The sequence below is a fragment of the Pavona decussata genome, unplaced genomic scaffold, assembly GCF_977016875.1.
Source record: "Pavona decussata unplaced genomic scaffold, jaPavDecu1.1 SCAFFOLD_78, whole genome shotgun sequence".
NCBI classification, from domain to species: domain Eukaryota; kingdom Metazoa; phylum Cnidaria; class Anthozoa; order Scleractinia; family Agariciidae; genus Pavona; species Pavona decussata.
The window spans coordinates 724,221-751,505 of NW_028145496.1; the positions used below are offsets into that span (position 1 = coordinate 724,221).

The 27,285-nt window shown below is 37.5% G+C and overlaps 2 protein-coding genes across 2 annotated transcripts; one reads left to right on the plus strand and one right to left on the minus strand.

Moving 5' to 3' along the window:
* Nucleotides 1-1,911: 1,911 nt before the first annotated feature.
* Nucleotides 1,912-12,157, minus strand: LOC146476208 (centrosomal protein of 76 kDa-like). Its single transcript, XM_085114744.1, has 10 exons — nucleotides 11,724-12,157; nucleotides 10,950-11,141; nucleotides 9,882-10,156; nucleotides 7,118-7,465; nucleotides 5,917-6,080; nucleotides 4,887-5,007; nucleotides 3,209-3,313; nucleotides 2,933-3,040; nucleotides 2,321-2,538; nucleotides 1,912-2,146 (listed from the first exon to the last, which is right to left on the minus strand). The coding sequence occupies exons 1-10, from the start codon at nucleotides 12,007-12,009 to the stop codon at nucleotides 2,008-2,010; spliced, it is 1,956 nt and encodes a 651-aa protein (XP_084970870.1). The 5' UTR covers nucleotides 12,010-12,157; the 3' UTR covers nucleotides 1,912-2,007.
* Nucleotides 12,158-12,175: 18 nt separating this feature from the next.
* On the plus strand, nucleotides 12,176-25,915 carry LOC146476209 (pachytene checkpoint protein 2 homolog). Its single transcript, XM_085114745.1, has 17 exons — nucleotides 12,176-12,408; nucleotides 14,023-14,188; nucleotides 14,629-14,746; nucleotides 15,512-15,567; nucleotides 16,477-16,517; nucleotides 17,372-17,421; nucleotides 18,034-18,106; nucleotides 18,441-18,504; nucleotides 19,531-19,617; nucleotides 19,974-20,080; nucleotides 20,660-20,728; nucleotides 21,335-21,419; nucleotides 21,508-21,548; nucleotides 22,505-22,522; nucleotides 23,286-23,339; nucleotides 23,431-23,500; nucleotides 25,167-25,915. Exons 1-17 carry the CDS (start codon nucleotides 12,323-12,325, stop codon nucleotides 25,260-25,262), a joined length of 1,281 nt encoding a protein of 426 aa, XP_084970871.1. The 5' UTR covers nucleotides 12,176-12,322; the 3' UTR covers nucleotides 25,263-25,915.
* Nucleotides 25,916-27,285: the final 1,370 nt, after the last annotated feature.

Below are 27,285 nucleotides of genomic sequence, written 5' to 3' on the forward strand. Positions count from 1 at the left end.
CTTTGAAGTAAATACAAAAGAAATCATTCTTCGCTTAATACTCAACAGTGTGAACTTTGCAAACAAACATCCCACTAAACTAAGACTGACTAAAATACAACCGCAAATGACGTATAAAGGAACACACACATTACTCCTCTCTAAGAATGCAAGATGGAATAATATAAACTCCATCCAACATTCAGAACTCCGTCGAACTTGTTAGCCCCTTATTCCAATTGAAACACTTTAGGCCCGCCAAATCAGAATTCTCTTAACATCATTTTATGTAAACATTAGAAATCGCAACCGACAGAGCGCAATCAAAAGCGCATTCTCTAGCCAAACGGAAATTTACATTGGGACAAATTTACCATTTATATAGAGCTTGTCCGGTTCTGCTTTGCTAAAAGATGCCTTCATACCGTTCTTTTTGGCCTCCTTTAACTTCTTGATTTGTTTACGTCGGCGCTCAATAATCTCCTGAGGATAATCTTCCAGAACTTTAATCTCGGAATCTTGCAGGTGAAAAGAAGCTCTCAATACCATCTCGCGATCCTGGTAGCGGAGAAATCTTGCTATAATCGGTCTTGCCTTTCCAGCGGTAGGTTTCCCCAGACGATGTACTCTCTGCAATTCTATCTTCTTTTCTGGGTTTTCAAGTCCAAGGCCATTCTCCAGAAATTCAAATAAAATGTTACGTGTGTTAATCGCTTCGCTGCCTTCTTGATTACTCTTTGTTTGCCTTTCAGCCAGACCAAAGAATTTCAAATTTTCTCTACGACTGTAGGCTTCTGCATAGAGTTGCTGCGTCTGCAGGTCTTCTTTAGCTGTTTCGAGAAACTTTATTTGCAATTTTAAGCCTTCCAATTCTGTATTCATCCATTGTAAACCGTCATCCATCTCCTTCAGATTCTTCTCAGTAACACGTGCGCCATCTTTCAGCTTTGATACGTCGCTTTCCACTATAGTCATCTTTGCACAAAGATTGTTTAAGGTGGTTTCAATGCTGTCTAGCTTATTCAGCTTAACTAGTATTTCGTCGAGCTTCTCTGTCCACTTCTCCGACATATCTACGGCAAGCGGTGATTCGGGCGCTCCTTCCAAAACTTCTTGGACTTCGCCTTCGTGTTCAGCGTGCGTCGAGTTCTTGAGTCGCTTATCTAACGGAGAGCTTGATTCCGACCCGCTAGAATCACTTCGTTGGGTTAATGTGCGTTTTTGAGTAACAGATTTCGTTGGTAGCTTTAGAGTGACAGCAATATCATCCATAGACGGGCAACATTTAGTTTACAATCAGCTAACAAGTGCGGAGCTCTTACGGACACGTCTGTTCAGCCATCTTGTCCGTGCCATGTTTACCAATGAAAGAGTAAAAATTATACAGTGTATCTGTTATAGCACGTTTATGGTTTACAATTTGCTGTCCCAAAACACAGTGCAAGGCCCACGTCACAGTAATGTTGTCGTGCAATTTGAAGAGATTTGTTGCAGAAAGAGTTGAAACTGATTCAAATTATAGTCGGTGCAACTTAGAAACAATCAGCTACACGAGGGGCCGTTCCACGAAATTTTGTGCCCGCTGCTTGAATGAAAAAAAGGCAGGAAAATATAGTTCAAGGCTACCCAGGTGCTCTGATGCATGTCGCAAAATGCATATTGCTGTAATAATTGTGCCGCAGCTAGGGTGTAGCAACCCGAGAAACGCCGGACTTTATTCTGTTTAATTTATTGGGTCCAAATTTGGCTCTCAACTATTAACGAAGGAGTGTAACGGCGTTACAGTTTAATACAGTATATTTACTAACTTATAGCTGCAAGTTGTGGTTTTTCAATAAACGATTTATCAAATGAATAAATCTAATCTAATCTAGACATGAATCGGAAAGGCAGTGGGCTACGAAAAATAATCAACGAAATGACATGTCGGCCGACTTCAAGCTTCGTCTTTTATTTACAGTATATTTACTAGCTACACACAAACTGTACAATCCTAGATGAGTAAAATAACTAATTTTGGCTGGTTATTTACAGAACCGATCGGTATCTGACAGCGAACATGATCCAAACAGCGCATGCGCTCTCAGGGTAGGTGAAAACTCGAACTCGGACTGCCAACCTCACGTGATCACCTCGGCAACAAATAATCTCTTCACAAACTGGGGACCTGTAAAATAAAATTAAAAAAAAAAAAGCGAAAAAATTATTATTTTCTTTTTGATAGCATTTAATACTTTCAAAACAGCTGTTTACTGAAAGAGGGTCAATGATAAATACTAAAGAACGAAGAAGGTCAATCGATTAGGGAAGATCTCAACGCGCGTCACCGCTGATGACTCACCTAAGACACGTGGCAAAAGCCCGTCGTGCATTGCGATGCACAAACTGGATAGGAAACCCTTTGAAAGTATGTCCATCCGGGATAGCTCGCCTGATGGCTTGCTGAAACTCCTCATTTCCGGCGGAAATTCCTGTGCAGTGTTCTAACTCATACGCAGCTAGCGCTGGTGTCAGAATGTAACTTAGTTCGTCATCCCAAGTGGTGTTTAAACCAAGATCCTGTCAGTGAAAGCAAAACGTAAAAATGAAAATGATGTATTATTCCGTGAGTGACACAGGCAAACTCGGAAAAAGGAAATCCGAGTGCTCCTATATATCAGAAGTAAACCTATAACCTTCCGATTACTAGTTCGGATGTTCTACCACTGAGCTACAGGAGACTCGTGGGAGCTAAGGCCATTAAACTAGGTTCATGGGACAAACATCCTGCATACTGCTAGGAGTTGATGTGTGGCATATGCACAATGGAATAAAGTTAATGTGATGGTATATCATAATATAATGTGATGATAAGAATGTAGTACGTTTCTTGTGTATAGTTTCCACATCAATTGTTGATCATCATCATCATCATCATCATCATCATTATCACCAGGACAGGAGATCAGCTTACCCTTCTATGATCAGTCACCAGGCTCCTCAGCTCATGCTCCATGTCATTACTAACAAGTGCCGAGTCCACACTTGGCGGGTACAGAGGAGGGAAGACTGGACCACTAGGCTGCAAGGGAAAAAATCACAAGGTATACAGTAAATAACAAAGTCTTTGATGCAGACACAAAAGGGAGGATTTATCATTGTCTGTACTGGTATAAAACATTTCATTTTTAATATAGCAATAATACCCAGACTAAAATTTGTCCCATGGTAACAATATTCAAATTCTCACCAGCAGTTTGGGTCCACAAACAGATCTTATTGCTTCTTCACTCATGCTTTTCCATCTTGCTTCATTGTGAAGTTCAAACAGACAAACCTCAGCAGAATCAGTGGGCTAAGAGATATAAATTCAACATATTAACACTGCAGTGTTCAACCCCTGATGCTGTCCATTGGAGAGTGGTGAGGAGGCTTGCATGTCCTTGTGACCCACAGAGCTATATGTATGCTGGCGGGAGCCTAGTGCTCCCTGTAGGTTCAATCAAGCTGGATTGGTCTACAGGAGGGGGACCTAACAAAACAGCACCCAGTCCTCCAGGTTGGGGATTTGGTGTAAGGCTAACAACCCTGCCCTTTATAAAATGTCATCTGGGAGGCTTGAGGTAACACAATGTAAGTAGTACATGTATGAACACTGAACAGCATGGGTGAAAGCCAACAGGAAACCAATACTGGGAGAGCTTGCCACTTGGATGATAAAAGACGTCTCAATGTTGGGAGAAGGCAGTGAAGTTATCACAAGACAGATTGGCCTGGTTCAGTCTCTTTGAGGTCTTACATGCCACACAGACACTAGGAGGATGTGTGTGTGTGTAACATTGTGGTGCTGTGCGATGCCACCAAAGGGACAAGAACTAAAAAATAAAATCTATTACACTCAAAACAGGTCTAACAAAAACTTTGCCACATATTTTACTATGTATACTGTACTTGCATGTACCGGTCTCTTTTTAGTTTAAATGATTTTGAGATGAGGAAAAACAGAATGGATGCCTCACCTTTCACTTAAAAGAAATAACAATACATGTAGCACCTAGTTGTCCAGAACAGGATCAACCTAAACTTTTAAAGATTAACATGACCTCTGATGTCTGTACTGGTTTAAAAGTTACGGTAAATGCTAGAATTAGCATTAGAATTGAAATAAAGACAAGATTAGTCTGAGGTGGAAGTTTGAAAAACGAAATAAGCTCCCCCCTCTTGACCCAGAAAATTAAATAAGTGCCCTGGGCACTAATTCAAGCATTTACTGAATTACAGTATTTTTTTGATGCGGCAACAAGGAGGGCTACACCATGCACACGCAAGACGTAGGGCCGAGCATAGGGCAACTTTTATTTATAAATGTTTGAATTACTTTTTTTCTCATCGTTTTAATATTGAATTCAATAAGGATAAACACGATTATAATACTAGATGTAAAAATAATATCCGTAAGAGTGCATCTAGTAGGAACTGGGGGCATTGGACCTCGACAAATTTTGCCCCAAACGATTGGAATAAATTAGACCTTTCAATCAGACAAAGCCCATCATTAGCTAGTTTTAAAAGAGTGTTAAGAAATGTAAATAGTCTTTAGTCTAATTTTTATATATTCATATATTGGTCTTTATTTTTCTTTTTTTTGTTCTTTTTAATTTTCGAGGACTCTTTTGTAAATCACTTATCAGTGAAATTGATTTCCTCAATAAAGATTATTATTATTATTATTATTATTATTATTATTATTATCATTATGCATACAACAGATTTTAAAATGATCTTTACTTCACTTTGCTGTTCTAAAGTTTAGCACATACTGTATTTCCCTTTAAAGATTAGATAAAAATGTGACAAATAGCTAAGCTTCCTACAATCCAGACTATTTTGCAAATTTGCTTCAAGTCACCAGCATTTTGTCTTCTAACCTGGCTATTTGCATAGAAGGATTGGTGGTTGAACACACATCCTACTGTTCTGTAGGGGTGGTCTGGGCGCGACTGCTTCAGAGCAGGTGGGTCATCTGGATTGATTGGGCAATGTGCGTACCTGTTGATCAATGTTGTCAAAATCCCATTAAAGCAACAAGTTTTTATTTCCTTTTTAAATAAGAAGATACAGAACATCAAGCTTCTCTCCCTAGAACAAGTCAATTTTCTGATGATGAAGGATATATGCCTATTCACAGATCAGCCTTCAATAAGACCAACAAACTGAAGTGACTAAATACAATGCGTCAATATTATTTTTTTCGTACTACAGTGTCAATGAAACTGTCACCATTCATTCTTTAAATTTAATTAAATTTGAATATTTATCTTAACTACAGATCTATCCTGGATAGACATTTTTTTAACTTAATGAAAAAGAAGAAGAAGAAGAAGAAGAAGAAGAAGAAGAAGAAGAAGAAGAAGAAGAAGAAGAAGAAGAATGTAGCTGCATTATATGAATTTATGAGTACTAACAGCTGTAACAATGACTAAAAATGGGATACATTCATTTAAATTACATGTTTCTATTTTATCTACTAAAATGTTGCAGCTATTTGTATACTGGAGGTTGAAAGAAGAAATGGTGGAAAAATTGAACAAAGTCATTTAAATTTAGATAAACTTAACACTGCATTTACATATAGTTGAACATTAAAATGGTACGGTGTTTGAAAATGCTACAAACAGAAACCCATTGTTAGGCCCACAGCTATAGAGTGTTTTCATTCACGTGACTATCGGCCATATTGGTTTACTGAAACAAAAGAAAGTATTTGCATAAAAATAGAGTTCAATTCCCAGAGGTTTAGTTTGGGACACCAACATGGCCGCCGTGACGTCATGTGAAAACACTCTATACCTACATGTCTGATAGGACAAAATAACAAAACAATTTAAAAAAATTATTTGACTTACATGTACTTCACTTCTGACTAGACATGTATTATATAGCAAAGGAAGTAGTTACCTATGTGCTGTTAAACTCTCCCAGAATGTGATCTCTCCTTCAGGGCTGATTGTCATCACCCAGGTGTGGGCCGCACCTTTAGCCTTGGTGCCGACACAGACATAAGCATTTAGGCCAAAGCCTAGCAGGAGACTACACAAAAGAACGGCATGATCTTCACAGTCCTTTGAAACAAGAAAGAAGACAGAGTAGTACTAAGGACCATTTTTAAGAAAAGGCTGGGCAAACAACCAGTTTTAAGCCACTGCTAAATGTTACAACATTTGTTGTACGACAATGTTGGATGCGTGGCTAAATATAATTTTATTAAATCACTGTAAGATCCAAATTCCTGCATTATTCAACCAACAAATGTTGAACTTGTACAACAATGTTTGATTGTTTAGCTGTAGCTTTACATGTAGTGAGTTTCGAAAAATCTTATTTTTTTTTTGCAATCGTTTGCTCTTTTTTTAAAAATGTACCTTCTTTTCCTTCATCTAATATCCTTAAATTCAGTGCAGCTACAAACAGCCCCAGTTTTTGGACATTCCTCAAGTATCATTTGTCTGGCTTGGTTTTGCTTAGTACATAGTTTGCATTGCTGGTGAAAAGCATACCACTTTGAGGCCAAATTTCACAAACAAAAGCTGCAAATAATCATAGACAACATCATAGACAACAACAACAACAATAACAAAACGAAAATTTAGTCATTTGAGATGGTTATGTCTGGATCGACTCCTTTGACATTTGACATTTTTTTTGACATTTATTTTTTTGCCTTTTTTCCCAATTTACTGACAATCAATCCAGGTGACCTCTAGAAACCACCAGGCTTATAGTTGAGGCCACCTCGTACGTAACAAATGATATGCTTGCATAGATAGTGCTACAAGAATGCAGCTTTGCCAATTCAATAATTATTTTACTAAAAACTCTAGCAGATTTTTTCTTTTTTCTTTGCTTGTCGGTCAGAAAATAGCAAATTTATTGAATGGATGTAACATTTAAGTCCTGGTCAACACAGTTTTGATTTTTTAGTGACATGGCTGCCAATTTTGCCACCTATTTTAGACTTAAACAGCCTTAGAACACTTGTTAGAGTTAGCCGGAGCTACATAAAGTTGACTTGACTTGACTAGGGACCCAGCTCTTGTGATCTAGACTACTCCTGACAAGTAATCAACAGCGAGAAGCATTTCAAGAATGCTGCACTTACGCCTTTTCCTTTGCAGAGAAAAGCATGTAAACTGCTCCACATCTCAGCTTTTCCACCACCAACAGAAGGTGCATGCTCATATCCCAAAAGGATAATGAACCTTGCAGCTTGCCGAGGACTATCGAGTAATCGCCCTGCACGAAGAGGACGGACAAACGAACACACGGGACGATTTGTTCCACATTCATCCTGTGCAAAAATCTTTACAAGTCTATTGCTGTGAGATGCGCGAATTTGAAGAAATTCTCTCCACCACTGTTTTGCATACACTAAGAAAAATCTTTCTCTTTCGGCTATTCTGGAGTGTTCTAAGTTAACTTGTGCTGCTATAACATCTTTGGTGACAATCTGGAAAATAATAATGTCATGTAAAACAAAATTTATTCAAGTGGAACCTCTCAGTCTGCTATTTCAAGACTGTAGAAACCAGCCCATATGGTACTAATAATAATTATTGAGCACTCAGTTGAACAAAGATATCTAAGTGTTGGTTTTGAATCACTGTCAATTATGCGTTTTGATGTTGACAACTGAAAATATTCAGTTGCTTAGTTGGGATTTAATGAAAGCATTCTGTCTGTAAAAAAAGAAACTAAAAAATAAATTAATTAAAAAAAAATAAAAATAAATAAAAAATAGGTATTTTAATTATTTCTTGTCAAAAAAACCTAAAATATATTAGTTTCTGCTACTGTTATGCCAGAAGCAGAACCTCCTCCCAGGCAACTCAAGTAAGCAATGCTACCTTAAAGTTACCATCTGTAGTAACAGTTATGTGCAGCTATTATTACAATTATTGTAATCTAAATTCTCTAATCTAAAAAATAGTAAGTATACTATAAATGCTTAATAATATTTTAAATTTTGCAACTGACAAAATAGTGTGATTCTGATACAAAAAAAAAAAAGAACAACAAATATTTATTTAGCCTCCCACGCAGTCGTTTTTAGGGGACTCGAATTACCTCCTCCCCACAAACGCCTGCTTACCCAAGCGCCACATTCCTTTCCCATTGTTTTACTACCCAAGCACCCTAGCCAATCATCATCGAGGCATTGTCCAATGATATCAAATCAAATTCCTGGTTACAACGGCCGCTTCCGTTTCCCGCGAGCTTTGTACAGTCTCTGGTACAGTCTTGAGAGATGCGGGAGTTAAGTTAGAATGTACATATATTTTTTCACTTCTGGAATGGCTGGTTATGGCTGAAACGCCAAAACAAATATCGTGTGTGAATAAAAGCGCTTCTTGTGCGACGTTTTGACACCGTTATCTGCTGGGAGAGTCAAAATCTTCGGGAAAGTGTAGTCGATCTTCCCCGCCTGATCGACTTGACAGTCGATGAAGATATCACCTCTTACGCTACTCTACGTTACTCTGGAGCAGATTTGTTCGTTTGAACGAAGTGCTTCGAGAGACTAACTCGATTCAAGGGAAGATCTGCTGTATTTATCAGTCCATTGAAGACTATTAAACGGAAAGTTAAACGACAAAGAGCCGACTAACTTGTGGTCCTTGTGGAAAATGTCAGCTAATGTCGTACATGCCCTCGAACAAATTGCAATAATAAAGCGAGTTTCAACTGCAAAATTTTTAAAGTTTACCGACATATTTGGTAATATTTCGGTTTCCTCCACACCGAAAAGGTCGACAAGATTGAAGGCAAAGCAATAAATATTAAAGCGACTTTGCTTAACCATTGGGCAAATTGACGAAAATATCGCTATTTCCCGTCACGAATTCTAATTCTTTGATTGCAGTCCGTTGATAGACATTTAAACTAGAAATTTAGGGCACACAATACTCAAAGCTTGCGTAAGCTCGGTAAAGTTCTGTCTCTGCCGTGATGTTTTAACTGTTCGAGACCGCGAGAGGCGTTCTGAGGTCAAGGTCAACCTTCCAGATTTTAGAAGGTTCGCTGTGATTGGCTTAGCGGCGGAAAGGAATGTGGCGCTTGGGTAAGCAGGCGTTTGTGGGGAGGAGGTAATTCGAGTCCCCTAAAAACGACTGCGTGGGAGGCTAATATTTATTAAGAACCTAATCAAAAAGCCCTTTAAAAATAACCACGAAGAAATAAATGAACATTTAGGGGATATATTTTAAAATAAGAATCCGTGTGAGCTGTGTAGCACCCATTTAATATGTCTGATGGGAATGAAACTACATGTAAATCACTTTTGGAGTCCTGATGTGAGCACATATCCTTGTACTTCCCCAGGCTTTTAGAAAAATCTAATCCAGAGGCCATGGGTTCAAAACCCGCCAATTTCAAATGGGTAGGTATGATTTACAGGAAACAATTTGTGTCATACACCTGTCGTTAGCTTGTCGGATGCGACAAAGTTGTACCATGTAAATTGTCCTTAAGGATGTATGTCCTCAGTTCAGCACTTTAAATAAAATTTGATTAATTTCATTTCCATCATTAATTTTTATTTTATAGACACAAGTGTTTTACTGGAAAATAAACCACTTGTAAAATGCATACGAAACTACATCCGGGACCCGAGTGGCATATTTTCCATATCCTCACTAGTGAGGATATTGATGATGTCATTTCCTGCCTTTTCATGGTTGTTTATGCAAACAGCCGGTGAAAAATGGCGAGCGATAGATTTGTCTATATATATAATAAAAAGAAAATTACACAGCGGGTTGAAGATATGAATTTTATTTTCTTGTGTTAAAAGCAAAATTTTACCACTCGAAAATAAAATTCATATATTTGCGCCGCTGTGTAATATCCTCTCTATATTTTAATACCTGACTAAGCCTCGGGATTATTTCAAATTTTATCTCTAATATTCCCATAGGTACTTTGGCCTCAGTGCCTACTCCATTGATTTCAACAGGACATGCCAGTCGTCCATTATTTGAGGCCAGAATATCTCGCCACTCAAGGAAATGTGAACCAATCAGAGTTGTGTCACCAGACAGATCAGTTTTAATGAGGACAAGGTGAATGTTATCTGACAGTGATAACAAAGTTGCTGAGTCAGCCATTTTACCACCATCTTTTTGCAGTTCCAATAAAAATCCTGTAAAAATATACCAATCAGATAACCATTAGGAATTAGGAAGATGTAACTAAAAGTTTGTTACACTAAAATAACATTTTTTTGCAGTGTGGTGGAAATTCATAGCTTCACTATGATTCTTCTTCTAATGGCAACAAAAGTTGAAAGTTGGAGACACAATGTTTTCAAAACATCTCTGAGTTTCTTTCTCAATGTACTGGACCAGTCTGCAAAGCATGGCATGTGCATGCGCAAGTATCGCGTTCCCGCATATTTTGTGTGCACACCAAAATTACCAATTCATGATACATGCCAAATTTAGTTGACGAAATTAAGTTGCTGAAAACAGCCTTTACGAATATTGCGTACTTTATGTTGCCACTCTGGCTTACCTGATAAGTTTATGTACTGAAAGAATAACAGACGACCTAAAATGAGGAGTATGATTCAGATGACATGTTAAGTAATATTTTGTTAGGATTTGCAAACATGCAGATTGCAGATAAAAATCTCCAGCTCCAGGCAAGTGGGGCTAAGGATTTTCAGGAGGGGTGTTATACTGACGTGTAGGAACCTGCACGCATCAGCATGCAGGTAACTTCAAAGATCATTAAACTGCACATGGTGCACGCCAATAAAATGCCTAAAGTTGCATATGCGAGATCTTGTTGAGCTTGCCATACTCGGCAGACTGGAATGTGGAGACTAACGCTTTGACCGTAAAACTACATTGTATACATGTTAGAGTAAAATGAAAGGAAAAGTAATTTACATCGTAGCCTAGGACTGATACAAAGGGGGTTGATATATTCACCTTCAGTTATGTTTGGTTCACAAGCACAAGGAGCGGGTCTTGACCTAAACCGCTGTCCTTTGAAGTGAACATGCAGAGTAAACGTTGATGTAACCTTTCCAGGCATGGGTTCAGGATCCTGTAGATGCTCTAAAAATGCTTTTCCTCCAAGCACTTGCAAATATAGATACCGTTTTGTTGGATCCACTCCAACTGGAACATAAAATATCAACTATGACCACCAGAAAAGAACTACATGTAATAATTTGTCATGAACGTTGGGTCTCTGTTATATGCTTGATTACATTCTTACTCTTACCATGTCCCTCATGCATTATGGGGCAAGCAGAAAAGAGGCAGTCCCCCCGCCACCTCCTTAGCATAAGAACATAATAAGAACTCAAGTGAGCCATGTATCCAATATAGACGTACGCGGTAATATAAATTCAGTGTATTTAATGGAGGAAGTATACAGGAGGTATAAATTGTCTTACACATGATCGGTCGCATCAAGAGCGCCTTATGTGCGATTATTTGTTTGAATCGCATACTGTTTTTGTTTCTTGAAAGAAGAACGATTCCTCTCAAATAAATGAAGCCTTCACTTTATTGCCAAGCAAATGGTACTAACCTGTACTAACACAATTTGCCAAGTAGCAAGTAGTTTTTGGCGGTGCTTTTGAGTTTTGATACTTAAAATCCTATACCTGCTTAGCAAAAAACTTGCCATCCTTTATATAAATGGGTGTGTGGCTAAAAAAATGGAATGTCCCGTGGGAAAATATCTCGCATTACCTCTTGTAGGGATTTCTTCTATAGTTTCTTCCCTTCTTCTGTCTTTTGATCGCCTTGGCTCCCTTTCCAAACCTTCGAATTTTAGTGTGTTCATCACATCATCAACAATACCTCGTTCTTTCAAAGCATTTAACAAGCCCGCCTCATCAATCACTCCGCTTTCAAAATCTTCGCCTCTAAACGACTCATCCACGCATTCCTTAATTCTCGAATGGACGTTCATTTGCGACAGATGATTGTGAATAATTTGTTTTAGTTCTTGAACTTTTTCCGTTGGAAGAGCCATCTTGTATTTTTCTGTGAAATATTCTGTTCAAAATATGGCGCCGAACTTCCGGAAACGGAAACTGCGCAGTACTACTCACGCTTATTTTTTGTTAAGATCCGCTGGTTTGAAATACTGCTGTTCATACAACGCGTGCGAGTTTTGAAAATCGCCGCTGTAATTATACCACAGGCTCATTTCATCTTGGCGCAAAAATTTGAACTTAGAAGGAAAATTTTCAGAATTTTTAAAACCAACTGTTCATAGCTTATTTGAAGATGTGTTATGGATTTGGACAATTAGAAAGGCACAGAAGATCAAAATAAGCGCCGTTATGGAGCAAGTTCACAATCTTTCTGAGGCCCTTCCTTCACAGGCTTCTCTAACTTATCATGTCGAAGTTCTTCAAGATCCTTGCAGGTGATTAACATTTCCTTCATGAGTTATACCTGTCCATCACTCTCTGTTTATCTTTTAGATTTCTTGTAACATTTATTATTGAATCTGAAATGCTTCTTTAGTCGAGTGAATAGAAAGCAAGATACATTAAGCGTAGTTTTTTGTTGAAGCCAATTATATAAGAAAGCAGACGATCGAGCTGTTAACTAACGCACTGCCCTCCAAACGAAACAAATATCGGATACACAGTGCCTCCGTGATTTGGATCGGCTAGGAACCTCTTGGGAATATTGCCCATAACGACTGTGCATGCTGTCATCAGCATGGAAGGTGGCATCATTAATTTTTCTCTTTGAAAAGGGTAGCGATAAGAATAATGTTATCTTCATTTATAGGATGAAAGTGTACATTACAATTTGTATGCTCTTTATAGAGAGTGATAGGTGTTAATACCTTCATTATACTTTAAGCCCTGGTCAAAAAGTGCATGATAGTCAATGACAGTTGATGATAGTCGATGATAGTTAAAACTCACGCGTTCGTTTGACCATCAATTGTCATGGGCTATCATCAACTATCAACTATCATTCACTTTGAGTGTCTTCAAATTCCGCTTTTGTTACTTTCAAGGGACTCGTGCTATATAGAGAAAACACTGTGTAAATGCATGTGCAAAATGGCATAGATATTCATTTAATATGCGACATCGTTATGACAAATTCATGTAAAATGTACATGCAAAATTTAACTAAAATTTGATTAAAATTACAAATTTAAATATTGTAAAAGAACACAATATTTTTAAAAAGTGAAAATGTCAGAAGGATAACGTGCCCTGTACATGATTTCGTCCAGATGTAATCTGCATATTTCACAATCTGCTTTCCAAACTCCCCAAAAACCTAACCATAAAAATGTGTCATCTTACATGATTAATAACCATGCCATTTGCGTATGCCTTTAGACAGTGTTTTCTCTATATAGTGCGATTCCCTTAAAAGTAACGAAAGGCCCTCAAGTTTTTCCTGTTTGACCACGGAATTAACAATTGTGTGGGGAAGAAAACTGATTTTTTATATGTTTGTACAGGTATAGGGTACTTGGGACATACATGTAGTGTTCACTATGCATGTGTCCAGTTTTCCGGGAAGTCCTAATGAGGGAATCTAAGGGAAGGAGAGATCTATTATCAAGTCCCTTCTTAAAATGGCAAAGTCTATCTATCTCTCGTCTCTTCTGGAGTGAATGCCAGCCAAGTTGTGATAGGAGACTGGTGACGTTACCTTGCTCATAGTTCTTATATTCAGACATAATAAAATGCCCCAAAGGACAAAATCAATGTTCAACTTTAATCGGGTTCATGCCTTGTGGACAGAGATATAAGTTCAAGTATGCTTTTAAAGCCCCTTTTAAGTGAGCCATTTCCTCATAAAGGTGAAATCTCATTACAAACCATGAAAAACCCACGCACATACACTGTACATTTAATTCTATCAGACCGAAAGATCAGTTTGGTTTAAATTCCCCACCCTCACCCCCTTTTCTTGTTGAAGCAGTTATGGCCTGACACTCAGACCACAGTTGGTAAGATAACTGTAGGTTGTAGCTAATGATATCATTTCAATGTTGTTGTAGTACGGCAAGACCCAGTATAATAAAGGAGCATGTGAGGAAGTTTTTGATCTATGAGGCTACTGTGTATGGTGACACTACCTTCACAGAATTCACAGATGGATTTTTAGCAGAGCATGTTAAATCTGTGTCTGTCTGTGACACAGAGATGGTATCTAAAGACAGACAGGTGAGCAGAGGATTTTTTCGCAACTGCTTTAGTTGCATACTAACTGCGAGGCTCTTTCTTCAATAATTTGAACTTTCAGTTTTAATTATTAGATTGACAAATTATTTTTATATCTATTAACTCTGTACAGGTGTAGAGCCATATTTTATTTCTTGTACCTCTTTAAGCATTAGAAGACTTTCATGTTTAGTGATAGTGGTTTTATTCTCATGACTGGTACATGTATGTTTGATCAAGTTAGGAAATTGTAAGGAGAATATTTAGATGCTGATCACTTATGGAGCCTAAAAGGTTCTAAAAAACTGAAAATTCTATGTGGCTTATTATCGGCAGACCAGACTTGGGAGGGGAAGAACAAATGAAAAGAAAACTTCCAATCATGGACACATCCTTAGCTGATTTTTGAGTTTAAGAGGTCCGTTGATGAATATCTTTTTCAGGGCAATCTTAAGAATTGCAAGCTAGCAATCCATGTTTTCCAGCTTCATGATGATGGACCAGCTACGGAGGAGTTAGAGGAAGACATAGCCGCTGCAAACCACTGGCTTCTACCTTCTGGTACAGGAAATTATTATAATAGGAAATTAATGCTTGTGCTAATTAAAGTTTTACCAAGCTTAATCTGTTAAAGATTCATAATACAGTACGTGGAAAAAAAAGCTTCTTGTTTTTAGGTGTCAAGAATTTCTGGACTTGGTCCAGAATTTGGGATTCAAATGATGTAAAGTAACTACAAGGTCATGGAAATAAAAAGGTTCACTTAATTCACAGCCAGAAATGAATGCTTCAATATTCTGGATGTACATTGTAAGCATTCTTGTTGTGGTTGTATATTTTTAAATGCAGTTAAATACAGGTTACCTAAGTTAACAATCTCAAAGAGCAGTTAGCAGTCACTGTACTGTTATTCAATTGGGTCATGCGGTCACATTGTAACAGTCAATTTGGTGCTTTGTCAGGTGGATTGCACTGTTTTAGCGCAGTTGTCTTGGTTCCCCTTCCCTTCCCTATTTTCCAATGAACACTCAGCTTGCCAGTGTGATAGGTGCTTGGATGCCTAGCGTGCACATGGGGGCTCATGGCTGGGTTGCGGGGATTGCCAGCCACAGAAATGGTCTGGGGGCTAGCTGGCTTCATGAATTCATGAATGCAATACTATAATTATTTTAATTATGTTATTATGATTTTGCCATGACTCAGTGTAAATACCAATTTTTTTTTTAATGCAAATCTTTATTTTACAATTTTGAAGTGTAAATACCTAGTTATCTACATATGACACTTTGATTGTTTGATCTGTACTCTGTCTCAATTATTTTGCAGAGGATTTTCATGGAATCTGGGAAAGTTTAATATTTGATTCAGATGTTAAAGCCCAGGTAAAAGAAATAGTACAGTATGTAGTTCATTAATAGAATGCTGGACACGTCATGACTTCTGTCCGCACATTATTATCATTATGAATTTTATCATTCAAAACCATGAGAAAAAACACAAAGTCAGTTCATGTAGTTTTTCCAGAAAGACTCAGAGTTTTTTTGTAATTCTTTATTGATCATATGTTACGCTTCAAATTTATTTTTAATTTGAAATTTTTGAAATCAGATTGTTTTTTTTTTAATGTCGATTGTTCCAGGTAATGGCAATGTTATGGTTTAATTTTAGCTGTGGTTCGAATTTTTTTCAAACCAGTTTATTTTTTCCGAACCAGTTTAATTTTCTCAAACCAGTTTATTTTCTTGCTCTACCACTGAGCTACAGGAGACTCGTGGGAGCTATTAGGCCATTAAACTAGGTTCATGGGACAAACATCCTGCATACTGCTAGGATTGGAATGTAAAAAATGGTTTTATATGTAATTAAAATGGTTTGAATATTTTGAAACCAACAGATCAGACCCTGCCTGCATTTATATAATTATATGTTATCACAAAACGAGTTCAAAATCTAATACTGTACTACCTATTACCATGCCATGGAATATTGCATCAATTGCAGATGTAATCATGCATTTTTTAATAGGCTTTTTGTTGCTTGTGAGGTGGTTCAGGATAATTGACTATTTTGTTTCTTTAAGTTTAAGTTTACTTGGGTATAAGAAATTATTTCTTGTGCAGTGAGCTATTTTCTTTAATCTTTAACACTTGTCTAACTACAATTTCTTTGTATGCTGTGCTTAACTTAAAAAAGGACATGGCAAGTTGCCCTTTTTTTAATTTAAACACAGCATGCAAATATATTTATTTAGCAATTTTATATGCAATACTTCTTGTCTTGTTCCTTTTCAGCTGATTAATTATGCAATGACGACATTATTGTTCTCAGACAGGTTTGGATAAATTTTGCTTCTAATATGTGAGATTGCACTTGTTATACAAAGAAAGTGAAATTTTGCTCAACTTATCCTGAACTTTGAATATTTGACTTGTTATTGGTTGTTATTTCTTCTTGCACTCAATCACTCAGTATTGATTTTTACAGAAAAAATGGCAAATGTGGGACTCAGTGACCTTATATAAAGTAAAATGTATATTAGAGAAAATAGAAAATATCCTTATCCCCCAGAAATGCACACATGCAGGGATTAGCATCAGAAATTACACAGGGTTCGGGAGTCTCAAAGACCAATAAATTTGAAGGAAAGTTTGAACTTCAAGCTAAATAATAAATATTATTGAAATGTCCAGAGCAGTAGGAAAGGGGTGAGGAGGTGGGGGCGGGGGGTACGGGTTTGGGAAGAAAATCCTTTTTGTTGGGGGGAAGGAGGAGGGGTATGGATATTTCCTAGAATTACACAATTTGTATTTAACATGCCACAACTGTTAGTTGGAATTGCAAAGTAAAAATCAGATTCCTCAATTTTATGGCTTGTAAGTCTTGAGTCTTGTTATTGGTGTTGAATCCATGACCTTTGACGTGCCAGTTAGAAGCTCAAATCACTGAGAGGGAGATTCCTGCTGGCGAGGCCTTTTTCTATATTGTGGAAGGACTTCATTGATAGCTTTTTTTCCCAATTGTTTCATTGACATCCTGATCATTTTGTACATGCCCAATATTTTGTACAGAAATTACATACACAATTACTTAAGGCCATTGGTCATTTCTTAGGATCTTCTGGGTCCTTTGATGATAACAGAGCATAACTCTCTCTGATTCAACTTGGTGTTTTGTCCTCGTTTGTAGGGGTGTAAACAGCAATGTAATATCATGGAATCGAGTTATACTTCTTCATGGTAAGGAATAAGTAATTTATCAATCCTGTAAAAAGTGAGGTACACTGTACATGTACATGGCTGTTGCCAATAAAAAAAATTTGAAGGAGCACAGAAGGTCAAAAGTCTGAGAAGTTAGGAGTCCAACCTGTGAAATGTTACAATGTAGAGCAATTTCTTGGGTGTCCCTGGCTACCGGGCTCTCAGAAGCAACAGTGTTGCTGTGATCACCATTATATCAGGCATACATCTTTTATTTGTTTATAATTAAATGTAAAATAATTATATAGGGTCAGTGTGAATGTTCTCTACAATTTCTGATCAGTACAGGTCAGTAGTGACAATTTCAATAAAATTGACCTAACATCACAGGCACTGTATGTACCTTAACTTCAAAAGAGGGTGGGGTGGAAGTTTATGTTAACGACCGTCTTGGTTTTGGGGATAGGGTCTCAAAAGCCTATTAAAGGTACATGTAAAGCTAAACTGGAATCTAGAGGGGTGAGGTGGGGTGTGAGTTCTCAGGCTAAATTTTTTTTCCATGGATTGGCGGGAGTATGGATATTTTCTAGAAAATCACAAATTAAACTTCATTGAGCTAATAGCCTTTCTTTAAATAAATGCATTTTCTAGGTCCACCAGGAACAGGCAAAACATCCCTTTGCAAAGCCTTGGCTCAAAAGTTGAGCATCAGACTATCAGATAGGTAAAACAGATCTACTGTTTATAACAAACATGGCATGCAGCTTTATTTTGTAAACACTGGCCACAAATACCTAGTACATGCATGGTTGAATCAATAATAAAAGTTAGATCAGATATAATATTGAAGTTTGATAGGGTTCAAGCAAGACTTACTTCTCAGATTTCATGTAACAACAAAAATGAAAGAAGTTAGGTAGGAAAAACCTGAAATCCCTCAATTATCAATTCCATCCTTTGTCCATACAGTGTATGCCAGTTTGTTTCTTTTCATAAAGTACAATATACATGTAAATGGTACACATTATTTTAGTGCTGTGTTTTTTTTTAAATCCTAGATATTCATATGGTCAGCTGATTGAAATCAACAGCCATAGTTTGTTTTCAAAGTGGTTCTCTGAGGTAAGGTTGAGTTAACTACTGTATATTATATTCTTATGTAGAATTTTGCATAAAATAAAGTTAGTATTTGAAATAATGTTTTAATGTTTTAGTTTAATACTAACAGCTGTTATTCAATCTTACAGTGCTGCACATGGTACCAATCTTCTTGTGCAGAGTCTTTTATGTCATGATTAGTTTTTAACAGTATTTTGACATCTTGTACAATACAGTCAACTCCCTTTATTAAACACCTTCGGTACTCCGAGTTAGTGTCCTTAATTATTAATAGAGAGAGTCCGTAACAGCAGGAATTTATTTCAGTCTGTACTCTATTTTTTGCTGGGGATTTAACTGGTGTCCATATTATCCAGTTATCTGTTATAGTGAGGTGTCCTCAAGGTGAGAGTTGACTATATTTTGTCATTTTTCTGATGGCTTTGGGTGAACTGGCCAATTGAATCCAAAGATTGTGGAAGATGGAGTCTGAAATGTGACTGCAAAACAGACAAGTTCATGCCTGATAGTGTTTTTCTTTTGATTGGTCAGCTAAAACTGGTACCATTAGAACATACAGGTGCCAAAAGGTTGACAAAAGTTAATAATATTGATGTTAGTGTGATGATAATGAAATGATTATGGCAATGATAATTGTCATATAATTATGGTAATGCAATGATTGAGAATGGTAAAGGTAGTGGGAAATTGATTATGGTAATGTCCAATTTATTATTCCATGAGTGGCATTGGATACAAGATGATAGATAGCCAATGAAGTGTGCAGTGCCGACTTGGCTATAATCATGTCATATCCAACAAACATGAGTGGAATAGTTGTTTTACTCTAAGTATTTGTGGGGTATGGGTGTAGTGTCTCATATGACATTGGCAGCAAAGCCAATCCAATCCCTAAAATTGCATTATGCAATGATCCAGTTTTTAATCATTATAATGATAATCATACAGTGTATGATTGTAACTTGTTAAGTGGCAACCAAGTATTGCACGTAGTTTCAGTATATATTTAAATCTGTTATTTTCCAACAGAGTGGTAAGTTGGTAATGAAAATGTTTCAGAAGATTCAAGAGCTCATTGATGACAAAGATGCTTTGGTCTGTGTATTGATTGATGAGGTACATGTATGAAGTTAGGCAACTTATTCCAATCTGCAGTCTGCATTTTGGATATATTTGAAAGAATATAAAACATTTAATATTTTAATAAGCAACGTTTGTTTTGAAACAATTAAGACACTTACAGATGCATTAGACTTGATATAGCTACCATTGATTAAAGCTACCATTGGCTGATTTATGACTGGCTCAGTGAAAACTTAATTTCTTGCACTAAATATCTCTTAATGATAGTGACTAGTCTTTACACATACATATGTCCTAAATTTAAAAAGGAAATAGGAAATGCCTGCCTTCAAGCTGTGGTTTTTTTTATTTTGATGGAATATTCTATGCAATCTTTCTGCTCATCACAGGTTGAGAGTTTGACTGCAGCTCGCAAATCAGCGATGCAGGGTCAGGAGCCATCAGACGCAATAAGGGTGGTGAATGCTCTGCTTACTCAAATAGATCATATCAAAAGGTATCTTAAATAAAATAAACTTTACGTAACGTTTAAAACACGAGCAGCAATGTTTTATTGGATTTAAAAGTTTAAGCCCAATAAAACACGTGCTGCGAGTTTTTTTAACGGCTTTAAAAACATTCCTGGAAAAGCATGTTTCAAGAGACTTCATAACAATGATGCTTTTGTGAATGTTGGAAATTAGCATACGAGAAAAACATGTAACACCGCATGCTAATAAGGAGGAGGTTTTATCTGATATAAAACCACTGCATGTGATGTTTTATTGACCATTTGATAGGTCAGTGGGCTTATGAATTATTAATGAGTTTTTGAATTAAACTACAGTAAACCATTAAAATGTAATTATGAAGACGAGAGATGGAGAAATCTTTGACAGCATGCTGCATTCCATCAAGGGGATAATAATATTATAATATACTTTAATTTGTAATCTTCTGTGATGGAAACCAGACTTTCCTTCCTCAAGCTAGAATGCGTAGCTGGCATATCAGAATTTACGTACATACATACATACAAGAATGTCTGAAAGCAATGCTAGTTTATTTATTTTGGCTTATTGTGTTTGCATTTCAGATTTCCTAATGTCATCATTCTCACAACCTCTAATGTAACTGGAGCTATTGACTTAGCATTTGTAGACAGGTATGTTGAGGTTAGGTAACTGTGTTGCAGTGTCCAATGTTATCAGTTGCTGTTGCTGTTGTGTCTACACAACATAATATAGTCTAAGTTAACCTGCGATCGGGGGTTGTTTTTTTTTTTTTTTTTTTGAGATGTAGGGAGACAGGGTATGATTACAGGTCAGCTTTTAGAGGATCATTGGATCCACAGTCCATGTTTTTCTCACTTGACGCCTGTATACATGTTAAGTTTGTTCCCTATGATAAGATACAGAAATAGGCACCTTATTTATAGAGCACCCAAGGGATGCGTCCCAGTGTTCGGGCAGGGACACAGGTCCCTCCCTTGTTGTCAAGAAAGGCCTGGAGAGCTGAAAGTTGTTAAAGTGGTACCACAGAACAGTTTCTTCTAGCTCCCCGTCTTAACTGACACAGAGTTAAGCGGCCAATGTATTAAACATTTTCACTTGTAACCAACCATCTGAGCCCTGCTCTGGGAGCAAGTGAAGAGCAATAAGGAGGTGTCTATAACTTTGTCAATACATTAAAGGTGCATCTGTCTTGTGTAGTTCCTGCAACGCAGATTTTGACTTTTGGTTGATCTTGTAACATGTTTCTTAATTTACAGGGCAGACATCAAGCAGTACATTGGTCCGCCTTCTGTCAACGCAATATTCTCCATTTATCACACCTGTATAACTGAGCTTATGAGGGTAACTGATATTCACTAAAAATGACTTCATTTAAGCTGACTTGAGGTGCCCACTGACGCTAAGTTAAATATAATCGTTTGTTTCACAGGTAGGAATCATTTCTCCCGTGCAGCAAATCCTGGGTATAAGGTATGTTACATTTTTACACTTTTAGTTTTTGTCGCTTGAGTTTTATACTTTTGCTCTCTCCTGGATATATTTCTATTGAAACCATTCTCGTCATTTGCATGAGGTTGACGATGTTCGTTTTACTTTTGAAACTAATTCAACTCTTTTAAGCGCTTCATGTGAGATTGAACACGGCCGCCGAAGAAATGGGTGAAAGTCGCGGGTCATGTAACGTGCACGAAAATGAGTCTCGCATGAGCTCATGGGTAACAAATACAACAAGTGCTTGTGCGTTTTGACTGTAACCACAGCAACCTAGCCTCCGCTTGGTGAATTTTCTTTGGCGCCGTTTTATGTAGAAATACCATAATTGTGATAAATTAAGCAAAGTCACTGCTTCGTCACGTTGCGTCGAGGGAGTTGGCTCTTTACAAGTTCTGTGCTCGATTGTCATCTGCCTGCAGCCGGAGATTATGTTTTCAACCTATCCTCCTTCGATAAACAGAACCATGTTGTCAAAATGCACGCGAAATCAGAAAAACAATCACTTAACTCGATCGAGCAGAAAGAACGACTGTTTGGTTTTATCAACAGAGTTGGTAAGGTAATCTGGCCATCGTAAAGAGATTTGAGGTGCTGACTTTTCGTGCGTTAGCCCTTCGTATCAATACATTCGTTTCCGTTCCAGCAAAATCGAGCAAAGCCAGGTTATTCACAATTGTTGTATGCATGAGAAATGTTGTTTAGTGACGACTTTGCTTATGGAAGCATTTTTTTCATCACCTGTTTCGCGCCAGTTTTCCACTCGTTTGATGTGAGCTGATATCCTACTTTAAAGGAACCAATCACAGCGCGCCATTACTCGTACTCCTTAGGGGTCTAAATTATAAAGAGCATTATATACACGTTCTCTTTTAACTGACTTGCCCGTCTTTATTTTTTCTCCCGGAAATGCTCTCCGTGGATTCTTCAAACAGGGACCTAGAAGTGTTACGGTGGGTGATTGTTAAACATTCCCTTCCAAATACCAACTACACTTAGCCTGTTCCAGGCTCCTAGAGAGATGCGCGAAGGAGAGTGCGAGGGGACGAAAACTCGCACTCTCCTTCGCGCATCTCTCTAGGAGCCTTGAACAGGCTAAACTACACTGTACCACGTTGTCATAATGTGTTATAGCTTGTAAATTGTATTTTCGTTTTCCCTTTAACAAAAGTATTGTAATGCACATTTTGACAAGCCCTGGCTTGCATGGAATTTGCGCACTAGAAAAACGACCGTGTCATTATCATCATCATCATCATCATCATCATCATCATCATCATTATCATCATCATCATTATCATCATCATCATCATCATTATCATTATCATCATCATCATCATCATCATTATCATCATTATCATCATCATCATCATCATCATCATCATTGTTATCATTATTATTATTATAATTATTATTATTATTATTATTATTATTATTATTATTATTATTATTATCATTATTGAATACTTGCTTTACTTACCACACTCCCCTAATACTCACCCTTCAGATATTGCACAGGGTCATCGTTGTTTTTTTTTTTTTTTGACATTTTGTATCGGTCCGGTGATTTCCATTTTCCTTTCTATCTTGCGAATCAAGTGGGTTACATTTATGGATGTCCAATTTCTTCTCTTATTCCAACAAATAGCAGGTCCAGTGGCACGCGGAAAACGAATCAAACAAATTCTGAAACAATTTTTATTGTCTTCATTTCAGCTTTGTCAATAATGACGCCACAAATCTAAGTTTGGAACTTCTAGAAATTGCAAGGTACGATGCTTTCGCTTTTGTTCTTGCAGTAAATTTTTGTGTTTTGTGCCAATTTTTATTTCCTACAGAACCGTTGCTTTCTTTTTCACAGGAGAAGTCATGGCTTGAGCGGCAGAACTCTCCGAAAGATTCCGTTTTTGGCGCATGCACGGCACATCCAGGTTAGATCCGTCAATCAGTCATCCTCGGAGAGCCAGGGGCAGTTAGTAGGGTAGCAGGGATTTTCGTTGGCGAAACTTTACTGTAAGAACTCGTCCCGTTCTTACAGTAGACTTTCGCCCACAAAAATCCCTGCTACCCGACTTACTGCCCCTGGCTCTCCGAGGACGTCAACAGGGAGTTTAAGAAGCTACTACAGCGACGGCAATGACAACGTCACAAAACAGTAGGATTTAATGAGAAAAACAAAGGCCCTGCACGTGCCTTTTAAACTTTGGTGCATTTCTTCACCGTGCTCGGCCAAACAACAACGTGAAATGACCAAATTCAAGGTTTTGTGGAGAACGTGAACACATGAAGGTAAATTTTCCATTCTCTGTCTCAACCTGAACTTCGTTCCCACCTGTTCTGTTACTGGATAGTTAGGCCACATGGTACAAGTTGAACGAATTGGAATAATCGTAAAGTAGTACAAGTAACGCGAACTAATATTTTCAAGCGACGTTTTCGTTGCTGTTGCCGTCGTAGTTTCTAAACGTTCCTTATCAGTGCGCTGCTGTAATATTAGTATCGGATTAGTAATTCCGTGTTGTGTACTTACTCCTAGTAACAGATTTTGCTGGTCTGGAAAGCGAACGGTCGCGTTCCTGATCACGATTCTCCATACTGTCGTCTGTAATTTTCTTTCTGCGGACGTTGACAGGGTTTTATAAACAGCTGTGTGCAAACTTGAAAGTTACACCTTTGAAACTGAATCATTGAAATCTTTGGCCCAGTATCTGAAAGTTTGTCATTTATCCATGAAATCGGACTCTTTAACAGACACTGTATTTCGCGCTGTGCGTGCAGTGATTTTTAATTGTCTATTTCCGAGTTTCCTTGAACCTTATTATGAAAGCGAGGCTTCGTGCAAAGTTTTTTGTTATGAAAATTAGTTTTCATTCGTTTGCAAACAAAACTAATTTTCACATAAAAAGCTTGCACTTAGCCTCGCTTTCGTAATGAGGTTCAAAGGAACTCAGAAATGGCCTATTTTGCAAGGACCTGCGCTGCAAAAAGGAGCTATTTCCACCTTTGTCACGTGATCACTGCTTCAACGTCACATGAGTAATGGTGGACGAGTCAAGTGAGAGAGAAGGATGCAAACGGTGCAGAATTGGTTTTTGAAGAAATAAAGCCAAGCATGTCTAAATAAGCTAATCTGAAGTTAAAACAAGAGTTTTGACGAAAACTATTGCAATTCAGCCTTAACTAATATTTCTCTCTTTTTTCTTAGTAAATCTCTATAGCTTTTTTCACGCATGAATCAGTTTCGAAATGATCCTATTCTATTATGCCCTGCCGCACGGACTCTGATAATGAAATGACTGCGGGCGGTTTGTCCAGGTCAAGATTCCTTTTATGTTTCCTGTCTGTGTTGAATAACAGGAAAAACAACCTTGAAGGCTTCTAATCGATCTGGGCCGGTACAGTCAAAGAGGACCTGTATAAACTGAAGGGACCCGTGATAATGTGTCTTTCCGATTTTTCGTGAATTTACATTGTCAGTCCTCTCAGGAGAGTCATACTCGTTCGAAAGCCCGGACGATAGTATGTAAAAACTTGTAATATTCTTCCTGGAGTTAAGTTTCTCTGCACTGAGCCTAACACGGTCCTTTTGTTTCCCAGACTCCTTCAGTGACGTTGCAGTGCTTTTTGAACGCGTTGTCATGGACGGTGAAGAAGCAGTTTGAAGATCGAGAAAATCTCAAGAACGATGACTGATGCACAACCTCTCAAATTATAGGCTACCAGAGGGTTTTATTCACTGCTGTAAATGTGCTTCTTGTTTTAAGGGGGTGGGGGTGGCTTTTGTAATCTCCTTTGTGATTAGCCAATCGCGTTCGTACCCAGAGTCCTCAGGCTCTTTGGCCAGCGGTTGATCGCCAGAATGACTGTGGCTACGAGATTGGTGATTAGTTTAGATCGCGTTGCATGAAATGTTTGCGCCAAACACAGAGCCTAGCAAACGTAAAACTGGCTTGTTTCGGCTCTGAGTAAATGGAAAAAAATTAAAGCGAATGCCAAAATAGAATGCCTTGAAACGGGGGTTGAAATTCGTAGAAGAATATTTACCCACCGCTTTTTTCAGCATTTTCAGATTTGCTGCCCATTTTCTTTCTGGTTTTTTTCTTTTTTCGTTCCTATACTTTCTTAGAGCCTTCAACAGTCAAATCCTAGACAGAATTGAAACGAACTTCACAAATCAGTTAAAAGCGCGCTGTTCAATTTTGTAGATATTATGTATTAGTTTAGTACTTGCTGTCATGGCGGGAATCAAGGCTCGTACAAAGACAGAAATTTGTAATTAAGCTTTGAAATATTTTCAGAATTTTGTACAGCATCAATAAATAAAATAAAGTGAGCTTGCAACAGTCGCTTCTTTCGATTTGTTTTAAACAAAAAATATTAGCATACCATATCGCGTCAGCTCTCGTCACTAATAAAGGGTCAAGCTAACAGCAAGGTAATATCAAATATTTCCGTACAATTTGATTTCAGAAATGTCCATTAACAAGCAGTGTTGTTTCAGTTTTTTATTCACTGTGCTGAAGACGGAGTGAAAATCTGATGAAGAAACTGCTCAGCTATTAGAAACCGCCAACAGCCAGGAGTTGTTCAACAATATTCCGTTAAAAATTGTTACGGTTTACGGAGATTTGTGATGTAACATTTTGTGGTTTCGATAAAGTTGTGCAAGTTTCTGAAAACAGATCAAGGTTCATTTCACCTCCAACCATTGGGCTGCCTGTGGCCCAAGCTCCGGTTGTGTGGTTGTCCTGTGACTCAGACGCAATTTTACCTTTTACGCCAAAAACGATTTTTTTATTGACGCCAAAAAAAAAAAAAAAAAAGAAAAACTGCGGCTGGTTTAAAATTTGAGGCCTCTGAATGTTTGGTCTCATCCTAAGAAAAATTATTCCAAACAACATTTTTAAATTTAAAACTATTGTTGTTTAGAATTGAGAACATTGTATATTCTTCATTTATTCACTGTTTTATTTGTTTAAATACATTTTAAGTTACGTAAGTACATAAGTTTGCATGAAAGTGTAAGATTTGCCAAGAAAAAATTATAAATAAACGCTTGGAAGGTAAATCCTTAATCAAGCGACGTGTGCCAAGCGAGGATAAACCAATAAACATACGTTATTAAACGGAAGGCACTATCCTTTAGGTTGAATTTCAAAAGCAGCTTTGTGTATAACTAGCTGGCACCTGTTATATGATGAAATAGTAAATATAGCTTTCCGATCAGCTTAGTTGAATCATTTAAAAAATTTACTTTTAATGTTAGGAGTTGAGTATAGCCAAATCGAATCGAAATCTGAGCAAAGCAATTAACTTGACCGTTAGCGCGAAATTACGATGCCTTTTTTATCATCGCCTGCTGTCTTCAACACCGCGATTTATTTAGGGAGAACAAAATGTAAATCAAGATAAACATTGCTTTGTCTCGCGTTCAGCCTCCCCACACATGTAACAACAATCTCTGAAGCTTCCTAAAATGAAAAATAAATCTTTACTTAACTTAATGAACGGTGTTGATGTTGGAAAGTGAATAACAATCAATCGAGCGCTCTGAACAACAGAAATATCAGATGATACTGTGAAGGTGCAGCTGTTTTGTTGTTTTTGCATATCTCAAAAATTCACAAGTGAAAACATTGTTAGAGAGGATAAATTTGTACTCTTGTAATCTATACTGGATTCTAGATCCAGGGCTCGCACAGCGAAATGAAGTTGT

Bases quoted from the DNA above. Each gene is read 5' to 3' on its own strand.
- LOC146476209 (XM_085114745.1), top strand. From the start codon at position 12,323: ATGGAGCAAGTTCACAATCTTTCTGAGGCCCTTCCTTCACAGGCTTCT. The intron at 12,409-14,022 runs GTGATTAACATT...ATGTTGTTGTAG, and splicing joins GTTCTTCAAGATCCTTGCAG to TACGGCAAGACCCAGTATAA. The intron at 23,501-25,166 runs GTTAGATCCGTC...TTTGTTTCCCAG, and splicing joins CGCATGCACGGCACATCCAG to ACTCCTTCAGTGACGTTGCA.
- LOC146476208 (XM_085114744.1), bottom strand. From the start codon at position 12,009: ATGGCTCTTCCAACGGAAAAAGTTCAAGAACTAAAACAAATTATTCAC. The intron at 6,081-7,117 runs GTAAGTGCAGCA...CTTGTTTCAAAG, and splicing joins TTCTCTGCAAAGGAAAAGGC to GACTGTGAAGATCATGCCGT. The intron at 2,539-2,932 runs GTAAGCTGATCT...TTTCACTGACAG, and splicing joins TGGTGACTGATCATAGAAGG to GATCTTGGTTTAAACACCAC.